This window comes from Neomonachus schauinslandi, chromosome 4 (assembly GCF_002201575.2).
Source record: "Neomonachus schauinslandi chromosome 4, ASM220157v2, whole genome shotgun sequence".
NCBI classification, from domain to species: domain Eukaryota; kingdom Metazoa; phylum Chordata; class Mammalia; order Carnivora; family Phocidae; genus Neomonachus; species Neomonachus schauinslandi.
Window position 1 is genome coordinate 70,008,360 of NC_058406.1, and position 22,628 is coordinate 70,030,987.

The 22,628-nt window shown below is 40.5% G+C and overlaps 1 protein-coding gene across 1 annotated transcript; it reads right to left on the reverse strand.

Moving 5' to 3' along the window:
* Positions 1-15,492: 15,492 nt before the first annotated feature.
* Positions 15,493-21,037, reverse strand: C4H1orf52 (chromosome 4 C1orf52 homolog). Its single transcript, XM_021690085.1, has 3 exons — positions 20,717-21,037; positions 19,878-20,076; positions 15,493-15,999 (listed from the first exon to the last, which is right to left on the reverse strand). Exons 1-3 carry the CDS (start codon positions 20,990-20,992, stop codon positions 15,926-15,928), a joined length of 549 nt encoding a protein of 182 aa, XP_021545760.1. The 5' UTR covers positions 20,993-21,037; the 3' UTR covers positions 15,493-15,925.
* Positions 21,038-22,628: the final 1,591 nt, after the last annotated feature.

Below are 22,628 nucleotides of genomic sequence, written 5' to 3' on the forward strand. Positions count from 1 at the left end.
GTCCTTTTTCTGTTAGGTTACTCTTTTTTTTTTTTAACTTTTTGTATAGTAGAATACTTAACCCTTCATTTTTTGCACGTGTTGGAGATCATTTGCCCAATCTATCATTGTCTATTGAATTTGTGGTATTTTTTCCACACTGTGTTTTTTATATATTTTTAAAAATTTTTAATTTTTTCACACTATTTTTTTTTTTTATATTTGAGTAGTTATCTATCTTTATTTTACAGCTTCTAAATTTCCTGCTAAAAGTCTTTCCAAAGTTTAGGGCCAAATTTCCATTGTTACACTTTTTTTACATTTAAAATTCAAATCCATCTGAAATTTAGGTCTATATAGTATAAGGTAACTGTTTCACTTTATTTACCGCATGTATAGCCAGGTGTTTGTCAGCAATATATGTGAATAAATCATCTTTAACCATTGAACCGAAGCACCACATTTTTTAAAAGATTCATTTATTGGGGCGCCTGGGTGGCTCAGTCAATTACGCATCTGACTTCAGCTCAGGTCAAGATCTCAGGGTCCTGGGATGGAGTCCCAGGTCCAGCTCTGCACTCAGCGGGGAGTCTCCTTGTCCTGGTGCCGCTCCCCTCTCCCTGCCTCTTCTCTAACTAATAAATTAAAAAGACAGAGAGAGACACAGAGAGAGAGAGAGAGATTGAGTTGGGGAGGGGCAGAGGGAGAGGGAGGATCCCAAGCAGAGTCCCTGCTCAGCACAGAGACTGTTGTGGAGCTGGATCCCAGGACCCTGAGATCATGACCTGAGCTGAAATCAAGAGTCAGATGCTCAACCGACTGAGCCACCCAGGAGCCTGTAGGCACCACATTTTGCATTTACTAAATTGCCATGTCCTGGGACCAGGGATACGTTCAAAATATAAATAGCAAAAACAGCATGGACACATCAGCCAGAACGGGTACTGGCTGTAAATTACTGCTACAGGGACAACATGCAAACCAAGAGGAGAGCAGTCCTGCCTTGAATCTATTTCTGGGTTCTCTATTCTGTGTCAATGACTATCAGTCTATTCTTATGACAGGATCATATGGCATAATTTCTAATTTCAGAAATCATTAGAATTATTAGAAATAATCATCAGTATAATAATAACATATAAGACTATGTGTCATGTACATTCTAAGAACTTTATATATATATTAACTCATTTAATCCTTATAACAACTTTTTAAGTGAGGTGCATGAGGCAACTGAGGGCCAGAGAAATTAAAGAACTTTCTCAAAATAAGAAGTGAAGTCAAGATTCAAATCTAGGCACTCTGACTTCAGAGTCAGAGTTAGGGTATTCTTAACAACTATGCAATAAATATACATTAAAAAACCATCTGGGAGGGGCGCCTGGGTGGCTCAGTTGTTAAGCGTCTGCCTTCGGCTTAGGTCATGATCCCAGGGTCCTGGGATCGAGCCCCGCATAGGGCTCCCTGTTCCGCGGGGAGCCTGCTTCTCCCTCTCCCTCTGCCTGCCACTCCCCCTGCTTGTGTTCTTTCTCTCTCTCTCTGTCAAATAAATAAAATCTTTAAAAAAAAAATAAGACTATTAAAAAAATCATCTTGAGGTGCCTGGGTAGCTCAGTTGGTTGGTTGGACAGCTGACTCTGGATTTTGGGTGGGGTCATGATCTCAGGGTGGTGGGATTGAGCTCTGAGCTTCGCGGGGAGTCCACTTGTCTCTCTCCCTCTGTCCCCCCAGCCCCCACTCTCTCTCTTTTTCTCTCTCTAACAAATAAATTACCTTTGTTAAAAAAATCATCTCAATACACTAAGCAAAAAATGATAAGAGCTTTTCTCTATACTACTAGGGGCTCTAATCATAGAACCTCTATATTAATCATTCTTGGAAATTTTATTGGTATGCTTTTGTTAATGAAATAAAAAATTCTATGTTTTAAATCACCTTTAGGTATTTTAATCATGGAAATTTCCAGCAAGGGCCATCACAGTTGGCAAATGGTGGGCACTTTGACCTTTCAATGCAAAGGCTTAAGTATTCTGGATATTATGGCAACTTGGTCATTACTCATTATATTAGAAAAAAAATAGGTAATGTGATAGCATGTTCAATGTCAACACAGCAAGGTTTATTTCTTATTCCACATGTCCAGCGTGAGTTAGTCAGAGGTTGAGGGTGAGAAGGGGACCGCTCCATATAGTCATTCAAGGACCCAGGTTGATGGGGGCTCCATCATTGTATGATGCTATCAGCTCAACCAGTGGCTTTAGGGAAAGAGAGATGAGGAGAATGCACATCCGCTCTGAAATACCTTGCACCAGATGTCATATACAGCACTTTGACTCACTGTCCCTTGACAAGAACTAGTCATGATGTCTTGCATAACTGCAAAATGGCTGGGAAGTATAGTCTCCCATATTCCCAGGAAACAAGAGAACCACACATGGGCAAAGAATAGATGCCTCTACCACATCTATTCACTTTACCTTTCACAGTGATTTTCATCTGTTGTGATGCTTTTTTGTCTACTAATTCTTTAAAATGTTGATATAAAGCAGATAAATCATAATTTGGATAAGATCTGTCTGTGGAAACATTATTATAGTTGAGGTTTATATTCTTAACAAAGTTCATAATCACAATAACATTAACAGCACCAATGATAAAAAACCAACTACAATTTATTGAGAGTTTATTATTAGTCAATAACTTCTGCTGGATTACCTCGTTGTGAAACAGTTCCTAATGTTATCTGAATTTTGTAGATAAGGAAGTGAGACTCAGACAGTTTAAGCTATTTGCCCAAGGTCACAGGTGGTAAGGAGCAGGGCCAGGAACTGGATTTATGAGGGTTGAACCCAAAGTCCAGGTCTTATCCATTAGGCCAGAGAGTAGCAAATGCATCACAGCTGTGCATGATGATCTGCTCTATGAACACAGCTATGGTTCAAAGCCTCTATAATGATTTAGAGTGGCAAAATTAGGCTTTGATTCATAAGTTAGCACTGGGAAGCTTCTTAGAAATTATCTAATACAACCCTTTCAATTTCCTTGAAAAGAAACTGTGCTGGTTTGAATAAAGTTAATCCATACAATGGCTTATAAAAGAAGTTTCTTTTTCTCTCATGTAACAGTTTTAGTATGAATGGTCCAGTTCTTCAGGTCAGCTTTGTTCCTCCTGGTCACTCAGTGACCCAGGTTCCTTCCATGAAATCGCAGTGCCCTGTCTTAGGACCAGTCATCAAAGCAAGGCCACCACATCCAAGGTCCAGCCAGCAACTACAGGGAAACGACCATGCATGAGGTACATGTAGGCTCAGGCTTCCAGAACATTAATGAAAAGTGAAGAGGGAAGGAGAAAGAAGATCCAAAGGGCAGGAATACGTGGAGGAAGAAAAGAGAAAAATGACTTTTTGTTTCTGTGGTAGGAGGAAAGATTATGGGTTCGAACTAGGGAATTTTATCAGCCATGGGTTAAAAAAAAATACATGAAAGGACAGAACCGCTTCCTGCGTTTTCCTTTCTCTCCATATTCTCTCATTACAAGTGTATTTGTAAGGAAGGAAAAGACTGGAAAGGTCAGTGAGCGGTTGCCTCATTGGTCAATAGAGAAAGCTGAAGAGTGGGACATGCTCCTATTCTGAAACAGTAAACTGGGATGCTGGGCCTGAGGTAGTCTAGTTAATGGCACTTTCAAGGTAGCCCCTCGTTTGTCAAAAGTATCTTTGGCTTGTTTCATATTTTAAGTTAAATTAAAAATTTTAAACGGGGCAAGGCAGTCACATGGTTTGAACATCAAAATGATATATAAAGTTTTACTCCAAGAAGTCTTCAACCTTTGGCCCCATGCTTGTTGTGAAAATGCACTGGACAGTTTAAAGAGATAATTGTATTCTGGCTGTTATAATAGGGAGAGTGTTCATTAACGAGGAAGGTCTTAAAGAGAAGGAAGGAGCAGGCCAACAAGGGAGTCATCCACAGGGAGTCTTACGGGAGTCTTATGAAGATGGGTCTTATTTCAGATAGGAGGGGTTTCTTCGCTATTTCCTAGGACACAAAAGGGTTGGGGGATTTCTTAGCCTTCCTGGTTTTCTGAAGCACAGGACTTAGATAAAGTTCGACATTGTCGCTATTTATCCAAACTTCTCCTGTCCTCTGTAGGTGACTACTTTTATTGGTTTCTTCTATGTAGTTGCAGTTTTACCTTATACAAACACAAACAAACATGACTCTATATATTTTTAAAAGGCTCTTTTTAGAGCAGGTTTAAATACACAGCAAAATTGAGAGGAACAGATTTTTCCCATATACCTCCTGCCCCCACATACCCACAGCCCTCCCCATTATCAATGTCCCCCACCAGAGTAGTACATTTATTACAACTGATGAAGCTACATTGACGCAACGTAATCACCCAATGTCCACAGTTTACATTACAGCTCACTCGGTGTTATACATTCTACGGGTTTGGACAAATGGATAACATGTATCCAACATCATAGTACCACAGAGAGTATTTTCACTGCCCTAAAATCCCTCTGTGTTCCACCTGTTCATCCCTCCCACTCACTCCAGCTCCTGGCAACCACTATCTTACAGTCCTCATAGTTTTACTTTTTTTTAAAAATTATTCTAGGGGCACCTGGGTGGCTCAGTTGGTTAAGCGACTGCCTTCGGCTCAGGTCATGATCCCAGGGTCCTGGGATCGAGTCCCGCATCGGGTTCCCTGCTCTGCGGGGAGCCTGCTTCTCCCTCTCCCGCTCCCCCTGCTTGTGTTCCCTCTCTCGCTGTGTCTCTCTCTGTCAAATAAATAAATAAAATCTTTAACAAAAAAAAAAGATTATTCTATTTATTTATTTGGGAGAGAGAAGGATAGAGAGAGTGCACACGAATGGGGCGGGGGAGAAGCCGGCTCCCCGCCCCAGGTACCCCCCAGTTTTACCCTTTGCCAGAATGGCATACAGATGGAATCCTCCACTATGCAGCCTTTGCAAATTGGCTTCCTTCTTATGCACTTAATTTTTTCCATGTTTTCATAGCTTGATAGTTCATTTCTTTTTAGCACTGAATAATATTCCATTGTCTGGTGAATATATATTTTTTATCATCCCCTTTCTTACACAAAAAGTAAACAGTAACATAGTATATATACCTTCTGCAATTTCCTTTTTTCATTTTATAGTATATGCTGGATATCTTTCCATATCCATCCAGAGAACTTCTTTTTTTCCTTATTTTTGGCACTGAATACTATTCCATTGTGTGGATAAACCGTAGTTATTTAACCAGTCCTCTATGTCACTTGAATTCATTCCAGTATTTTGCTATGATAAATAAGGTTTCAATAAATAACTTTTTTACCTATATCATTTTGTACATGCATAGGCAGACCTACAGGATAAATTCCTAGAAGTGAGATTGTTGGGTCAACAGGTAAATATACTTGTAATTCTGTATTTTTTGCCAGATTGTTCTCCATAGATTTAGATCATTTTGCCTTCCTACTTTCATGTATGAGAATGCTGTGTCTCCGTATCCTTACCAGAATGTGTTGTCCAGTGTCATTTTTCTAATCTACTTAGGGAGAAATAGTATCCCTTAGGAGTATTAATTTGCATTTCTCTTAAAAATGTCTTTGATTAAAAAAGGGGGGGGGCGCCTGGGTGGCTCAGTCAGTTAAGCGTCTGCCTTTGGCTCAGGTCATGATCCCAAGGTCCTGGGATCTGGCGGCATCGGGCTCCTTGCTCAGAAGGGGACCTGCTTCTCCCTCTGCCTCTGCCCCCTCCCCCCTCGTGTTCTCGCTCACTCTGCACGCTCTCTCTCTCTCAAATAAATAAATAAATCTTTAAAAAAAACTCTTTGATTCAACAACTATTTTGGAAAAATAATTTAGCAAATAGACTCTACTGAAGATACTCCTTGAATAATTGATGATCAACTCTCCCTGCACCACCCAGCGTAAACCCAAATGAGTATTGTCATTCCACATGGTGGAGATTAGGGAGTCTGTAAGTGCATTCCACAAATTTTTGCCAGGTGTTCCTCAGAAGAATTGTGCTAAGTTTGAGACACTGGGGCCAAGAAGGTAGAGGCTTCTTTATTGAATGACTCCTCAGAACCCTTGTAACTCTCATGTTCATTGTGAATATCCAGAAGGGAAGAATCCTAGACTTTGTCAATGGAAACCTTTTCTCAGAGCACCTGCAAGAAGTTTTCTTGGAACATATTTCTGGAAACACTGAGAGAGAAAGTCAAGGAGACGGAGTTGGATTTTTACCTAGTCCATGGCCAACACCAAGGAAGTAGTTTTACTTGTTTTTTAAGAAATAAAAATCCCTATGGTTTTCTTATAATTTTTTTTCCCTAAAAATTGAGGAAGTGGGGGAGGATCTCAGTTAATTGAGGGTTAATAACAGTTGTATTAACTGAGGGACAGGAATCAGAACTGGACTCGGTTAGCTTTCTTTAAGGCCAGCCAATGGACATTGGTAAACTGCTCTTTCCTGGTCCTCTTTTCCTCTTTCCCCTGGGTTACTTTGCTCAGTCCCTCATTGAAAATAGACTGAGGGGAAGGACATGAAGACTCATCTGCTTTAAGATGCTAAGTGTTGGTTCACCTGTGCAAATAATTATCGAACAACTTCTAATTTTATCGCTTTGGGCTGGGTCCCAGGGTTTGTTCCACAAGACATGTAAGGCCCTGCTGACTCTCCAGCAGCTCCAAATCCAGTTAGGAAGATAAGATATGCCCAGCAGAGAGGTAACAATATAAGTGCGATTAAGTGACAAGATGAGAGTGGGGATAATGTTACTTCTCCCAGGGAGCTCCTCTCTTGGGAGTCTGCTTTGTAAACCCTCTGGTAAAACTTTACTGGGAGCTCTGGTTGTGGAATTTCCCCAATTCCACAAACCACGATAAGGAGGCATTTTTTTTTTCCTTTCCTTTCTTTGAGAGAAGGTGCTCCCTGGCACTCTCGCTTCTTGGCTGGCTGGCTGTGGACCCCTCGGGCAGTGAGGCCAGCCAGGGCTGCGGGGAATCGGGGAGGCCGGGCCTGCAGGAGTGCAGAGGGCGTTTCTCCAGTAGCCTCGGGCTCCACCTAAGGTTCTTCTCTGCTAACTGCAGTTATGTTGTCAATAATGTCGAGGTGGGGTGGGGGGAAAGCCCAGTCTGCTTTGTTTTTTTTTTTTTTTCCTCTGTCCACTTTCCACCTTCAAATCTGTCTTTAGTTCAGAGTGGCCACAAATTCCTTTTGCTGAAGGCAAAATAACCAGGTTCTCAATTTGAGCACTGGGGGGAATGGCTTTTTGGAATCTGAGTAGCTTTTTGGAGCAGTCTAAAAAGAAACATGTTTTTTCAGAGCAGCTAAAAAGAGGACATATTAGAAATACCAGATTGCTGGGGCGCCTGGGTGGCTCAGTCGGTTAGGCATCTGCCTTCGGCTCAGGTCATGATCCCAGGGTCCTGGGATCGAGCCCCGCATCGGGCTCCCGGCTCAGAGGGGAGCCTGCTTCTCCCTCTGCCTGCTGCTCCCCCTGCTTGTGCTCTCTCTCTTCTGTCAAATAAATAAAATCTTTAAAAACAGAAATACCAGATTGCTATTATAAAGAGCTGGTTTCTGGAAAGGGACTTCACATGTAGGAGGTCAAAAAGAAGTATGAAAACTTTTAAAATAATTGTTTAGTTGTGGCCTCAAGAAGTTAGGAGCATTAAGTCAAGCAAACTAGATCAACTTTACATAGGACTCTGTCTTAAATTCCTACTCACAAAAGCAGTTCTATAATCAAATTCTACAACCGAATACTAAATTACAAGGTGTTCATCTTAGTGTTATTTATAGTGGTGAAAAATGTGGAAATAATTTCAAAGTCTAATAGATAAATGAAAATTTAAAAAGGTGTTTGAGGAATTCTTAATGGAATTAATAATGCTTAATATGAAGTAAAATATGGACTATCTATGTTGTTCAGAATATGTACATACATGCATAGGAAAAAAACACTCTAAAAAAATACTCTGTATCAAAATGTTACCAGTGGATTTCTCTACTAAATGTGATTTCTATTTTCTTATTTCATTTTATTTTTTTCCCAGAACTTCTACAACAAACATGTATCATTCTCATAGTTGGAAATATTTTTTAAGATTTATTTATTTTAGAGAGCGTGTGCAAGTGGGGGAGGGGCAGAGGCAGAGGGAGAGAGTCTCAAGCCAACTTTGCGTTGAGCGCAGAGCCTCCTGACATGGGCTCAATCCCAAGACCCTGAGCTCTTGACCTGAGTTGAAACCAAGAGTTGGCCCCTTAACCGACTGTGCCACCGAGGCATTCCCATAATCAGAAATATTTTTTCCTTTTTTTTTTTTAAGATTTTATTTATTTATTTGAGAGAGCAAGCGAGCATGACGAGCCAAGGGAGGGGCAGAGGGAGAGGGAGAAGCAGGCTCCCCGCTGAGCAGGGAGTCCCCCATGGGGCTCGATCCTAGGACCCTGAGATCATGACCTGAGCTGAAGGCAGATGCTTAGTGGAGTAAGCCACCCAGGTGTCCCCAGAAATATTTTTAAGTGAACATTACTATTATAAACAATTTATATAGAACATTAAAGTTATGAGAATTAATTGGAACAATGTGACTTGAAGTAATAAACTGTTACTGTGTTTTTGGAGTAAACTTTGATCCTGTCCTTGAAAAAGACAAAATGTAGTTGTAGTAAAGAAAACATACAAGTTTTTGTTTTCGGCACTTCTGTGACATAAGGATTTATTTTTCTTACTTTTGGCACTTCGGTGAGGCAACTGAAAACCTGTTTCCCATTACTTTTTATCACATTTTCACAAATCTCTGTTGGACAAATTATTTGAAATCATGGTAATGCTAAGAAACTCGAATCCTTTTTTAACTAACTCTCTTGGGCTTTAAAAAAAAATTCAATGCTAGGCTAAGCGATCTAAAAAAAAACCTTCCAGGGCAAAAAAAAAAAAAAAAAAATTAAATTAGGAACTCCAATTTAGCTACCCAGTAAGACGGACATAGGATAGTCTTGCTACTGTTACAGGGGACACAAAAGTGGAAAAAGAATAGAAAAACCTAGGTAGTTTATAATTAGCCAAAGTGACTGGATGAATTTAAGTTAAAAAGATACAGGGCCCTGGTCTAATTATCTAGAAAAAGCCACTTACTCTCTAGGGTTTTAAGTCAACATCTCCGAGTTGGCCCCAGAGATTACTACCACTAGCTGGCAATCCCACTTCTTTTTAAAAAGTATCAAAATCTTTTTTACACAGTTGAAGCAGCAAGGCCAGGAGGCCCCTTTCACACACGGTAGTGACTTCCAAGGGCTTCAGTTCAGAATTAAGTCACTTACCTCCAGACAGGCTGGACCCCCCCAAAGGAAGCTCTTCTCCTGGGTGGCAGTTTGGTGTTGAGAAAAAAAAATAGCTTGAAAGCTCAAAAGCACCCTCCTAATGTAAGAGGCTTGTTATCTTTCTTCGCCAACTATGGAGCAATCGGGAGAAATTAACCCTCTCATTTGTTAACCTCAATAACAGGCTTTAACAGATCTGGAGCCACGGGTGGCTCCGATAATTGTTCTAATTAGTTTGGTATGGAGGGATGCAGGGGCCTGCAGGATTCTGAGCTCAAGTAATTAAGCCTAAATTAAAAGGAAAAAAAAATAGATTTTATGCCTTCCATACTGGACATATGGATTCCAGATGCTATGGAAGCAATGTTACTGCTAAGGCTTTTAGGCCACTTTTTATAGTTGAGGAGAGGATTGGAGGGGACAGCCTGAGGCAGAGCTTGGTAAAAAGAGGAAAGGAATGGGGCGCCTGGGTGGCTCAGTCGGTGAAGCGTCTGCCTTTGGCTCAGGTCATGGTCCCAGGGTCCTGGGATCGAGCCCCGCATCGGGCTCCCTGCTCGGCGGGAAGCCTGCTTCTCCCTCTCCCACTCCCCCTGCTTGTGTTCCCTCTCTCGCTGTCTCTCTCTGTCTCAAATAAAGATAAAATCTTAAAAAAAAAAAAAAGATGAGAGGAAGGTCCTATTGCCTGGCAAATCCTCAGCATGTGTGCGTCTGTGTGTGTCTTCAAACCAAAAACAAGCAAAAGGGTCTTAAGCTCCCCCTGGCACAGGAGCCTCCGAGGAGTTAGTTCTGAGTTGGCTTGCTTGTAACTTTGCTCGCGGGCAAGTCACCTCCTTAGTTGGAAGTGATTGTTTGTTATGCCATTGCTGGTTCTCTCAGGAATTCTAAATTTAAAATGTTAACGCGAACTCCCCAGTGTGCCAGAGAAGGTGGCTAGAATTTTGGTCCCGTGTAGAAACGGAGACAGGTAATTATGCCAGGAATAGAGCTGCCCTTTTACTTCAGTAATATGCACCAAGTACTCCGTTTCTCCCTTTTCGGAAAATGGTAAACACAGGGAAAGGAAAAGCAGTTCCAGACCCTGGAAACCAAAATATTACAGACACACAGGAAATGGCTTTTCAAATCCAGCCTGTAAACCCGTCATTTTGTGGGCTCATCTGTGAACCTAAAGAGAGACAAAGATGACAGAGAAGCCGTTCCTCCATTCTGGCAAGGCTGTACCGGAGGACCTCTGGAGGCCTTCCCACGCCCTGGTGCTAGGATTCTACACCCAAGCCATCATTTGAGAGATTAGAAAAAAGCCAATGAAATTTGAGGCCAAATTTATGACTTAACGCTATTTTACTTTGCTTAAAAAATTGTAGACTTCGAAAAACAAGTGAAAAGCTAAAATATATTTTTGGAGGGAGGGGGGTATATTCTCAGCCCTATTGCTTTAAGGCTTTCAATGAAAAATACTCCAAATATGTGATAAAGAAGGTACTAAATCATTGAAATATGCATTAATCTTCCTAAAACACTTACATATTGACTATGCTTTCCATAGCATTAAACAAATACTGCGGCTCTGGTTAGTGAACAGGTTTTGGATTCATTAATTCTCCAAATGTTTGTATTCTGAGTGCCTTCTAGGGATAAGACATTCTTTGAAGGAAACACATACAAATTAATAAATCTATGGGTTCATTCGGGCGCTGCTTCCTCCTCTTCAGTGCAGCGTGTGCCCTGGGTCTGGAGCCAGACTGCCTGCCTTCCTGGCTCTACCACTCTCTGTACCTCCGTTTTTTTCCCTGCGGGGAAGTAGGGCTAGTAATAGCACCCACCCTCATCAAATTAAATGAGTTAATACATGTAAAGCACCAGGAACAATGCCTGGCACATAGTAATGTAACCAAATCCAAGTTTATCCGCCCGATTCACAGCAAAGACAATCACTGAGACAGGTGTGCAGCCAGGAGAGGGTTTATTCGAGAGGCAGCTGAACAAGGAGACGGGACGGCAAGCCTCAAATCCACCTCTTGAAGGAGTATCAGGGAAATGTAAAGGCATCTGAAAAAAAAAAGTCCAGGTAAAAAGTTGCAGCTGCACTTATTAGTCTGCAGGGGCGAGTAGCCCCATTAACCGTTTGGTTACTGGTTCCAGTAAGTACTCCGCAAACGTTGGCTATTTAGCACAGGGAAAAGCAATGGACAGGTGCAGATCTAGAGATAAACAGACCAAGGTGCACAAGAGATGGAATACTTGAGACTCTCATCTGTGAGGATAAGAGGGAGTTCACGAAGTTGAAAGGCCAGGCCAAGCAAACGGTACAAGTGAACACACAGAACTATGAAACTAGCATATCTGGGGAATTATAAATGGTTCATTAGAGCTGGATTAGTAAGTGTGTGAGCATAAGTGGAGAGAACCCTTAGGATTTAGTAACTAAACCCACGTGATGGGAAATGAGGCAGAGGGCAGATTTGGGGGTTGACGGTGATGCAATTAACCAGAAACAAAATACAGGAGGTGGTATGGGTATTGCCACAGTGTTTGGTTGTGCATATCCAGTATGTGAGGGGCTTTTAGACTCAAGCAGAGATGTACAAGTGGATACACAAATCTGGGGTTTTCCAAGAACATTCTGGCAAGGCATACAGTATAGGGAACCATCAGAGTGTTACTGATTGTGGTAGCCGCGAACTCCGCTGAAATCGTCAAGGACCAGCGTAGAGAATGAGAAGGCAACAACAGGCTACACTGGCGTTCCAGGGCAGCTAGCAGAGAAGGAGCCAGAGAGGAGAGAACCTGGGCAGCGTGGGGCCTTGCAAGAAACCAAGGGAGTGAAGAGTTTCACATCAGTTAGGATGTTTTTGATGGAAAATGACAGAAAACTGAACTCAAACTGGTTTAAACTGTCAAGATTTATTGGCCCATATAACTGAAAACACAAGCCTCTGGAGGATCACTCCCAAACCAGAGGTGAAAAATTCAGTTCACCATCAACAATTAGTTCTATTGAGTACCTTTTATGTGCCAGGCATGGTTCTAGTCAATGAAGAAAACAGGCAGAGGCCCTCCTCTGTGGACTGTACATACAAATGCTTCTTGGTACCTTTTATTTATTTTGCATTACAATGCAATGCAATGCTTTAAATTGGGAAAACTATGTAAAGGGAAGACAGGAAGCTTTAGAATATAATGACAAGTCCAAAACACTTGCTGGGAATTTAACACCTTTTTTGTAAGAATGTCTGGAACTTCTGTACTAAGTGAACTAGGGAAGCAGTTCCGTATGGACACAAAAGGCTAAAATCCGAAATACCACCAATGACACTAAAGTCCAGCTGTGGTTTTAATTAGTCAGAAATTTGACTTATTCAAAGTTGTTGAGTTCATGCAGATACCTGTAAAAAACAATTACATTTTAAAAATATCTCTAGTAGGGCTGTGTGTCTAAATGGTGTGGCAACATGTTATATGCAGGTCATGTCCAAACCTGCGTTAGGCCATTTACATTTTAATTATATATATTATATATATAACATATATATATATATAGTTTGCAACAAAAGAAAATCTCACTCTCAGCCATTATATCCAACTAAGGACTATTGGTTTTCATGTCCCTGCCCCCTCTCCAATGCCTTAGTTCATGCAGATACTTCACCGCTCTACGAAACTACTGCAACTGGTCTGACTTGGTTCTTTCATGTCCTTTCTCCTTATGGCTACCAATGTGACTTTGCTAAAATAAAGATGGGTCCTTTTTTCCTAACACAGTGCTTTGCACCAATACGTACTCCATAAACTTTATATGGAATGGGATTACAGATTCTAGCCTGAGCTCTGAAGCTAACTCATACATTTGTGGGTATGCTGGTTATCTGGCTAGGCCCGTTTTCCATTTCTTTAATTTGGAAATGATAAAGCCTACCTCATTAGGTTTTTGGAAACTATGTGATTGAATTTTGTGAACTCAAAAGCACTACACGGCATTTAGCACTTACACAAGGATTTAGACTAGAAAGTTGCAAGTTTGCAAATAAGTCCAGGTAATATGAGTATTTTAATGGCTAAAAATCAGTGTCAATTTTCTCAGTAATGTTCTTTGATTCCAGTTAGAATGTTTTCCACAAAACTCCTTAAAGCTATTTACTAAGCTTTTTAAACTTTTTTAAAAATATGGCCCACAGATGCTTAGTTCTCAATTTTATCCTTGCACAAAAGAAAGTCATTTCTGCCTGATATGGCTTAACTTCTTTAAAGATGAGGAAACAGTCAAGTATCAAGTGACTTGACTGTCAGAAAATAAACAACTTGGATAGAGGTCCCTTTCCCCTTCTGTTTTTGGGCCGTATTTTGAAAAGAAACCCAATGAGATACAAATGGCAGAATCAGACTGCTCCAAAATATTTAGCCTCCTTCTTCCTAAAGCATCTCTTCCCCCTCCTACATTAGAACTGCTCAAATAGGCATCCATCTCCCAGCAGGGGCATGAGCTCACAAGTGTAGCCACTAACTGTCCTCGACTATCAACCCCCCTTCCAAAAAAAGCAGTATTTATTCCTCCCCACCACCCTCATTCTGTTATCTTCTAGAAGGGGGGCTCAAAGCATCACTAGAGACTGATCTAGTGAGCTTTTGTTCTGTCATAAACCTACTAAGTTGGAAGCTGAACTAATGGGTGATAAAAAGAGGTTAGATTTCCCGACAGTGGCTTGCTGGGTTTTGTTTTTTTTGTATGAGGTTTGCCTTCATGCTAATTTTTAAGTCTTATAATATTTCAGTAACTTCTTGAGATATCTGCTCCTCCAATACATGTATCCAGACAATAGCTTTCTCTAGATTTGGGAATCACAGGCTCAAAATTATTTCATTGTAGTTTGGTGTCACAGTGGAGTCATGCTTTATCACTTGATGCCACTCCCTAATATGATACGACAGCCCTCCAAATTATTCATATACAAAGCCTTTAAACAAAAAGTTTCTTGTTTTACCGATTACTTCCACTTTGGGAATCATGTATCTATAAACAGAGGATACACAGCTACAGAATTAATCTTTTTAAGTTTGAGATGTACTGGAAGCTATCATACTGTTATATTCCTTCCTCATTCCACAAAACACCATGGCTAGCATCATCACTTCTATGCCCTTTACAAATTTTAATCTACTTGATCCATGTTCCCAATTAAATTTTATAGTTTTTCAAATACTGGTTCCCAGTATTGAAGAAAAACAACTGGACTGAGGATTTTTTTAAAAAACTCAAAGGCCAATGTCTTTAATTCTTCTTAAACACTAAAGGTGCAGTGTCCTGTAATTAACTCTTGTCCCTGAAAGGTATTAAGATTCATGGAACGACTGATACAATGTATAGCCTCTCCTTTTTATAGTTCAAAATGCTACAAATAACTGCACTGCATTTTGGACTATAGAAGTAAAACCAAAGATGATTAATTTCCTCACTACCCCTTGCTGATTTTGATTATTACTAAATGCAAAGCATTAAAATAGGAGCCATGTACAAAAACACAACAGAAGTAGTGTTGTCAGATAAAACACAAGAAGCTCAGTTAAATCTGAGTCTCAGATAAACACATTTTTAGTGTATGTCCCAAATATTGCACATACAAAACATTATTTGTTGTTTATCTAAAATTCAAATTTAACTGGGTGTCCTGTATTTTTATTAGCTACGTCTGCCAATTCTTTATACAGAATCCTTATCTTCAGCAAACTATTTACCAGGGAAATTAATGAATACCATCACATAAGGCTTACATGATAAAGTACAGTGATATAATCAGGGAAGATCTCCCTGCTTACCACAGAGAGCACCTGAAGACATGGCCACTGCAGTCCCTAGAAGATAAACAAAGTTTGGTGGGCAGGTGGTTCAGGGTGATGATTTTGGAGTTCAAGTATCCTTAGTTAAATCCCCAGATCACTGCTCACTCGCTGTGGAACCTTGGGTAAGTTAATCTCTCTTATTATAAAATGAAGCCCCTAGTACCTGCTTTCCCAGGCTGTTTGAGGATCAGAGAAAAAGTATCCACAAAGCACCTGGAACACAGGAGGCACTCCTAGATGTTAATACCTACTATTAAAACATCACAAGGCAAAAAGGGTACTTGTCACGGACAAATATTCAAATGCTAATGTTATGCAATAATAGTAATACTGAATAAGTAATTTTATTTCCATGATCTATTTACACTGTACAAACACTGTTGAAAAGCACCCTACAAGTTCACAGTACAATATATTTACTTTAAAAATATATTCCTTTATAAAAGGTTCATAGAACATTGGCATGTCGACATGTGACAAAACTCTCAAAGCATGTCACCAATTCTGTGATAGCAAGAATGCTTCCATGTGTTGTCAATTTCACAATCACAAATCACCACTTGAGTTTTAAATAAAGTTTTAAATAAAAAATGAATTCTACAGTGGAAAGTTCCCACAGCAATACTTAATATTAGTTAATTAACATGTACTTTCATGGAGATGTTGTTTCATAATAATTTAAATTGTCAACTTAATCTGACCAAAAAAACCGTTTCAACAAGTTTCGCAGTCCAGAAATTCTTGTCATTTGTTGTTTTCTACTTTTTCTTCTTTGTTGGTTCTCCTGGTTCTACTTTGCGCTTTTTAGAAGTATGCTCATCTTTTTCATCATCTTTAAACAGGAAAGGAAAAATTTCAATCAGTAATTAAAAAAAAAAAGTTAAGTATTAAAATTTCATTGACTTTAGACCAAAATCATTATCCTCAACTTATGTGTCTTCCAGTTTCCTAATAAAAACCAAAAATTAACTTTTAGAACTCTAATTTTAAAGTGCAAGTAAAAACAAGAAGTTTTTTTAATTGTAGTGTCACACAAAATTCACAGAGTGACCTTTTAGTGCTATATTAAGGTAGTTTAAAATGAGAAAATCCGACTTGTTCTGAAAAAAAGCTATTCCTACATACTCCACAGTATACACTTTGTGTATATTTAAATAACCTACATGTTGTAAAAATGGAACACATTCTATTCTTTTTACCAAGGAAGAGTATCAATCTAACTATGGTATTATTTAAGTATTTAAGTGGCCACTGGCTGTTCTTTCCCTTCTAATCTGCTTTCTCTCCCCGCAAAACAACTCCCTTCCATATTTATAACCCCTGTCTTTTTATTTTGAAATTTAAAAAGCACTCATTGGTAGATGTTTCACCAAAACTGTATTCTCTCTGAACATGTGTGTGGCTTTACGTTAAGAGAACTCCATATAGATAAACATGTAGAAGTTATAAATTTTAAAATACAAATTTATTTAAGCACATTACTGGGTTCATTGTACTTTTGGCTTTACCTTCTCAATCAACAGATACCCAACGTTCAACATCTATCACGTGGTGATCTATAAAACAAGGCTCCTCATTGTGGGTGCCTGGGTGGCTCAGTCAGTTAAGCATCTGCCTTTGGCTCAGGTCATGATCTCAAGGGTCCTAGGATCCAGCCCTGCATTGGGCTCCCTGCTCAGCGGGGAGCCTGCTTCTCCCTCTCCCTCTGCCCGCCCCCCCTGCTGGTGCTTGCTCTCTCTCTCTCTCTCAAATAAATAAAATCTTTAAAAAAAAGATGATTGTGAGACACTTCTGTTAATCTGCTAATTTTAAATAAATTTACTGAATTAACAAAAAACATAAATTACTAGGGCTGGAAAAACAATTTCCTATCAGTAATTTGAACCGGAGCTTCTGCCATCTAGTGACATAACAAGGTATTGCCTTAAAAAAACCATAGGAAAAATGAAACAAAACCACCCTGAAACGTTCATTTATCAAGATTATTTAGTCTCTAGTCTGTACCATATATTACAGAGGCATTAGTAAGGAAAAAATTTTTCTATTATGGAATTCATGCCACTTGAGGTAAGTAAGTTTACGTTGTTAATATGAACTTTCTAAATTCTTATAAAAAAAAAAAAAGAAAAAGCATTACCTACTTTAACTAGGATTTTGTGGTTAAGGACATGTGAATATCTAAGCCTTACTGATTTTCATTTCACAATTACCAAACAAAAAGTGCTGGTAAGTAGCAAGCCTCGATGAGTTTTGAATCTTTCCCAGCTTTTATTTTTTTAAAGATATTATTTATTTGGGCGCCTGCGTGGCTCAGTTGGTTAAGCGACTGCCTTCGGCCCAGGTCATGATCCCGGAGTCCTGGGATCATGACCCGAGCTGAAGATAGACGCTTAACGACTGAGCCACCCAGGCGCCTCTCTTTCCCAGCTTTTAAAGAAAAAAAAAAATCTGGAAGAAGTTAACTGGCAAAAAAGGCCAAAGTGCAAAAAATGAGTAGAAAAAGTAAAAATAATTTAATAATCTAAAAATTAGATAATTTAAGAATATGGAATTTCTTAAACAAGGTATTTTATTAAGTTAAAAAATACAGGTAAAAATAATCAATTTTATAGTGACTTTGTGAACACAGTATGGGATTCTAAAATGGCAAAAACCCTTCTAAAAAGGAAAGTATCTAAAAAAGAAGACAGTTATATTTAATAACCAACATTACAGTCCAAATTAAAGATTCCAGGATTATCTTTTAACTTTATGATCCAGCTTTAAACTGTCTGAGCACTGGGTCCTTTTGTTGTTTGATACTGTCTATGTACACTTTCTGATAGAGGACCATCATATAATCAAAAGAACATAAATTAGGAGAATAACAATATTATTTGCCACGTATTTGAGACTTCTTCTATCTGAACTTAATAGACAAGCTGGAAAAAAGATAATTCTTTCTGCTTGTTTGTCCTGGTGTAGAATCCTCACATTTTCCATATAGGAACAAAGAGAGAGCACCAGCCTATGGTACCTTAGTTTGAATATCAACTCTAGTGTTACTTCCTATAGAACAGCTATTTCTCAAGCACTACAGCCTGCAAAACATCAAGAGAATAAACCCCAGCGTACAGAGGCATCATATCCATGATGAGGCCTGAATCTGAATTCTAATTTCACCTCTTCCTAGCTGTGTGAATTTACTTAGGCCAATTCTTTAATCTGAGATTATTTCCTTGTCTACAAAATTCATTATAATAATGAATTATGTACCACTTCTGTACTAGGTTGCTAAGAACAATAAATTTTAAAAATTGTGTGAAAGTACCTATTTTACAGCTTGGCATTTTCTAGTTTTGGGATCATGGACAAGCCACATTAAGCTCTCATTTCCACATTTCCCCATATGATTTCACAAGGTGTGGGATTAAACATTCATGCAAAGAATTTTTTTTATTAATTACATAATGCTATACAGTATGAGGTATTTGGATTTAAAAGGATGCCATTTACTGAATATATGCCTTCATTAGTGACTTCTAATCCACACTGGAAAACAGTGAAAGAAATGGAAAAGCCAAGTAGAATCAAAACTGAAGAACTCCTACCACTTATTCTTTCTCCTAAACAAAACTCTCTGATTGTAAAAGGAGCTAAGTAAGGAGCCCTGGATTCATGAGAACATCAGAAATTAAACAATTATCCACTGAGTATTTAAAATATACCACAAACTGTAAAAGAACTCATTTTCATAAAGAAGATGGACTTATGAACAAATAATCTCATAAAAGATGACAGGTGCAATCAATAGCATTAGCACATACAAGGTACAGAGGAGCAAATAATTTGAGGGAGGTGCTGACATTTTTTTCTTCTTTGAATTGGATTTTGAAGGATGAATGTGTTTACCAGCCAAAGAGGGATGGAAGAACATTCTGGAGTAAGGAGCAACATATGCTGAAAGGCATGGAACCATAAAATAGCATGGTCTATTCAGTTTTCAATTTTAAGATCTTAAAGGGCTAGAAAAAGCACCATTTGAAATGAAGGTGGAGAGAAAGGCAGGGCCTATCAGAAGGCTTTGACTATGCTGTTGGTGAAGGATTTTAAGCAGGTGAGTTACATAATCAGACATTACTTTTAGAAAGTGATCACTAGCTGCTGTGTGAAGGATGGAATGGGGGCTGGGTAAAAGTGTGTAAGCAGAGATTACTGTGGTTACTTATACTCTAAATACAAGATGAAATTACGACATAAACAACTCAACTAAGTCATCATCTTCCTATTACTATGTAGTACTACTCAATTAACTTCATTTTGTCACACTAATTTTGGCTTTAAACCACAACTGCTTTAATAGAAAATGAAGCCTCCACCTCTTCAAAGCTGCAATCACAAGAAAGAATCCATGAATTAACTGGCTCTGTTTTAATAGGGCACCATAAATCATATATATTACTGGTTGAGATATCAGAGATTTCACTCTAAAGCCTGAATAACTTAAGATCTTTTTCTAAAACATAGTAAATACTACTGGTTGAGCTTTCAGACACTTCACTTCAAAGCCGAATTTACACAATCTTTCTCAAAACAGCAGCAAAAATAATCATACACCATAAGTGATTTGTTAAATCGCTAGATTTAAATTTCACTCATTAAATATCTTACTCTTTTTAAACTCATCACAGGAACCAAAAGGTATTATCAACGGAGTCTGATTCGCCTTACCTGATTCCACTGTCTCCTCCCCTTCCGGTAGAAGCCTAGCTTTCTTAGCATTCTGTGGGGCATCATCACCATTGTCCTCATATATGTTAGACCACTTTATCGCCATATCCAGCTCTGGAGGGGGAGGTTTCTTCTCAGTAGTGTAGGTCTCCGGAGGTGGTACATAGTTTGACTTCCATATTTTGAATTCTTTTGGAGGCTGTTAAGCAAACACATTAAGAAGCACCGTGACGAACCGAGGTTCCCACAATCGGTTATGGGCACATGCACCTCCCTGCCGTTCGCTCATTGTTCAGGTTGACTTTTTTTTTTTTTTTAAGGTTTAAAGACATTTTTTTTCCATCAAAATCATTAATACTGTTAAGTGAAAAGCCAAAGGGTTCCCTATACGAATAAAGCTAATAACTTTTAGTTACCAAAGAAGAATCCAGTCTCAGAGATACTACGCCAAGGCTGACCCCTTCAGGAGGCTGCAGCAGACACTGTTGGAGGCAGCACCGCAGGCACTTCGGCGTCAAAGGGAAGGGGTCTCGGGGAGAAGCTGCAGCGGGGGGGGCGGGGGAGTCACCACCGTTAGTCCTCGCAGCGCGGGGTCGGGGCACCGGGCGCGGAGGTTTGGGTCTCCTCACAAGGGGGCGGGGGCTGCGGGCCGGTCTGACACCCACCAAGCTGGGGAAGGGGGCCCGGGCTCCCCAGGGCTGGAGGTGGGAGGGGTGGTGCGGCATCCCGCAGGAGGTGATTGCGTGTGGGGGAACGAACTGCCGGTCCCCAGGAGAGGGCTCAGGAGGAAGGGGGCGGAGGCCGGGGCCACGATCGGGAAACCGGGTCGGGAACCTCACCTCCTCAGGCGCCTTGACGACGTGCCTCTCCCAGTCTATCTGTTTGTTGAGCGGATTGTAGAGAAAGGCCGGGCGAGTCACGCTCCGAAACAGTTCGTCGGGTCCCGGCAGCCGCTTCTCCGCCTTGTTCCCACAGCCGCCCGCCGACTTCGCAGGATCTGGGGTCCTGCGATTTGTTTCCTCCGGCTCGCTATTATCCTCCTCGCCCGACGAACCTGAACTGCTGCTGCCGTAAGCCGCGAAATAGCTCAGGGGGTCCTTCTCCTCGGCCGCCATGACGGCTGCGCGCGACGACCGTGGGCTCCGCCGGAAGCCGGAAGCTGCTTCAGGGCCCGCCCCGCGGTTGGCTCCGCCCCAAGTCTTGCGGTAGAGCACAGGGCCTGCGCCCCCTGACGGCTGCGCCGAGCTCCTGCAGCCCCTCTCGGCACTGAGGCGGGAGGTGGGGAGCGCACGTTGCGAAGCAGGGGCTGCTTTAGGCTCCTTCCCGAGGAACCCTGAGAAGAGACAAGTCCTGTACCAGTGGTCCCAACCAAACTTTCAACATTCAAGAAGCATTTATTAAAGGCATACAAGAGATAAGAATTTGTTTTTTCACTGCCACTTCACCTTAGCCATCGCCCAGAGACTCCAGGATTTCTTCCCGATCTCACTGCATCTCCTCTTCAAAATGAAAATTACTCTCAGTCTGGTTGCTTCCCACAGTCACCATGGAAGACCTCTATGGGCGGTGGACTTGATAAGTCACAAACTAAATCCTCTCCTGCTCGACCTCATTCCAGTGGGCTCTGAAAACCTTTGATGAAATTCCTCTTGGATTGCATCTCACCACTCGGTGGGTCTTCCAAACTCTCTGGCTTCTCATTGTCAGCTTCTTTCCATTCTTGCTTTGCCCTGTATGGCCCTTAAACGCTGGTGTTTCCCAGCGTATTACCATCTTTCAACAATACTTACCATTTTGTAGAGGGCATTACAAAGTTGCAAGTCAGCCCATCTCTTTCCATGGCATTAACTACCTTATGCTTGTGACTCCCAAATCTGGGTTTCCAACCCCAATCTTTCCATCCAACCTCTGGACCAGAACTCCCCTTGGGTCTTAAGCTTTCCATGTGGACATCCTGCTGGGGCTTCAAACACCCACTTACTAGATCAGTAACCTGTCTTTCCATATGACTTGTTTCTGTATGTGTTCCCTCTCTTAGTAATTGATATAACCTAGTCACCAAGAAAACTAGAACTCTTTCACTCCTCCTGATCTAAGAGGGAATGATACTTAAATGAAAGTAAAAAAGTTGGTTGTAGGGCGCCTGGGTGGCTCAGTTGGTTGAGCATCTACCTTCGTCTCAGGTCCTGATCCCAGGGTCCTGGGCTAGAGTCCCACATCAGGCTCCCCCTGCTCAGCAGGGAGGCTGCTTCTCCCTCTGCTGCTCCCCCCGCTTGTGCTCTCTCTTTCTCAATAAATAAATAAAATCTTTAAAAAAAACTGGTCCACTGTTGAGTGCCTTTGGGGTTGGGGTACCCAGTTTGGGTAACATGAATCTCTGTTATCAAAGCCACCAACAGCCTCTGTGTGACCAAGTCCAAGGACTGCTTCTTCTTTCACCTTTTAACAAGATAGGCCTCCTTTATTTTTTTAAGATTTTTTTTTTAATAATTTATTTATTTGTTAGAGATAGGCCTCCTTCTTGAAACACTTTTTTCTCTTGCCTTTCACTAGATCATACACTTTAGTTCTCTTCCTATTTCACAGGGCTCTTTTCAGTTTCCTCTCTTGCCTTCTTCTGTCTCACCTCTAGATGTGAGAGCACCTTAGGCTCAGTCCTGGATCATCCTTCTTTTCTTTTCTTTTTTTTTTTTTAAAGATTTTATTTATTTATTTGAGAGAGAGAATGAGAAAGAGAGAGCACATGAGAGG

Coding starts and splice junctions, on each gene's coding strand:
- C4H1orf52 (XM_021690085.1), bottom strand. CDS start 20,992: ATGGCGGCCGAGGAGAAGGACCCCCTGAGCTATTTCGCGGCTTACGGC. Junction 20,077..20,716: donor TCGTCAAGGCGCCTGAGGAG/GTGAGGTTCCCG, acceptor TTTGCTTAACAG/CCTCCAAAAGAATTCAAAAT. Junction 16,000..19,877: donor GGAGGAGACAGTGGAATCAG/GTAAGGCGAATC, acceptor TCCTGTTTAAAG/ATGATGAAAAAGATGAGCAT.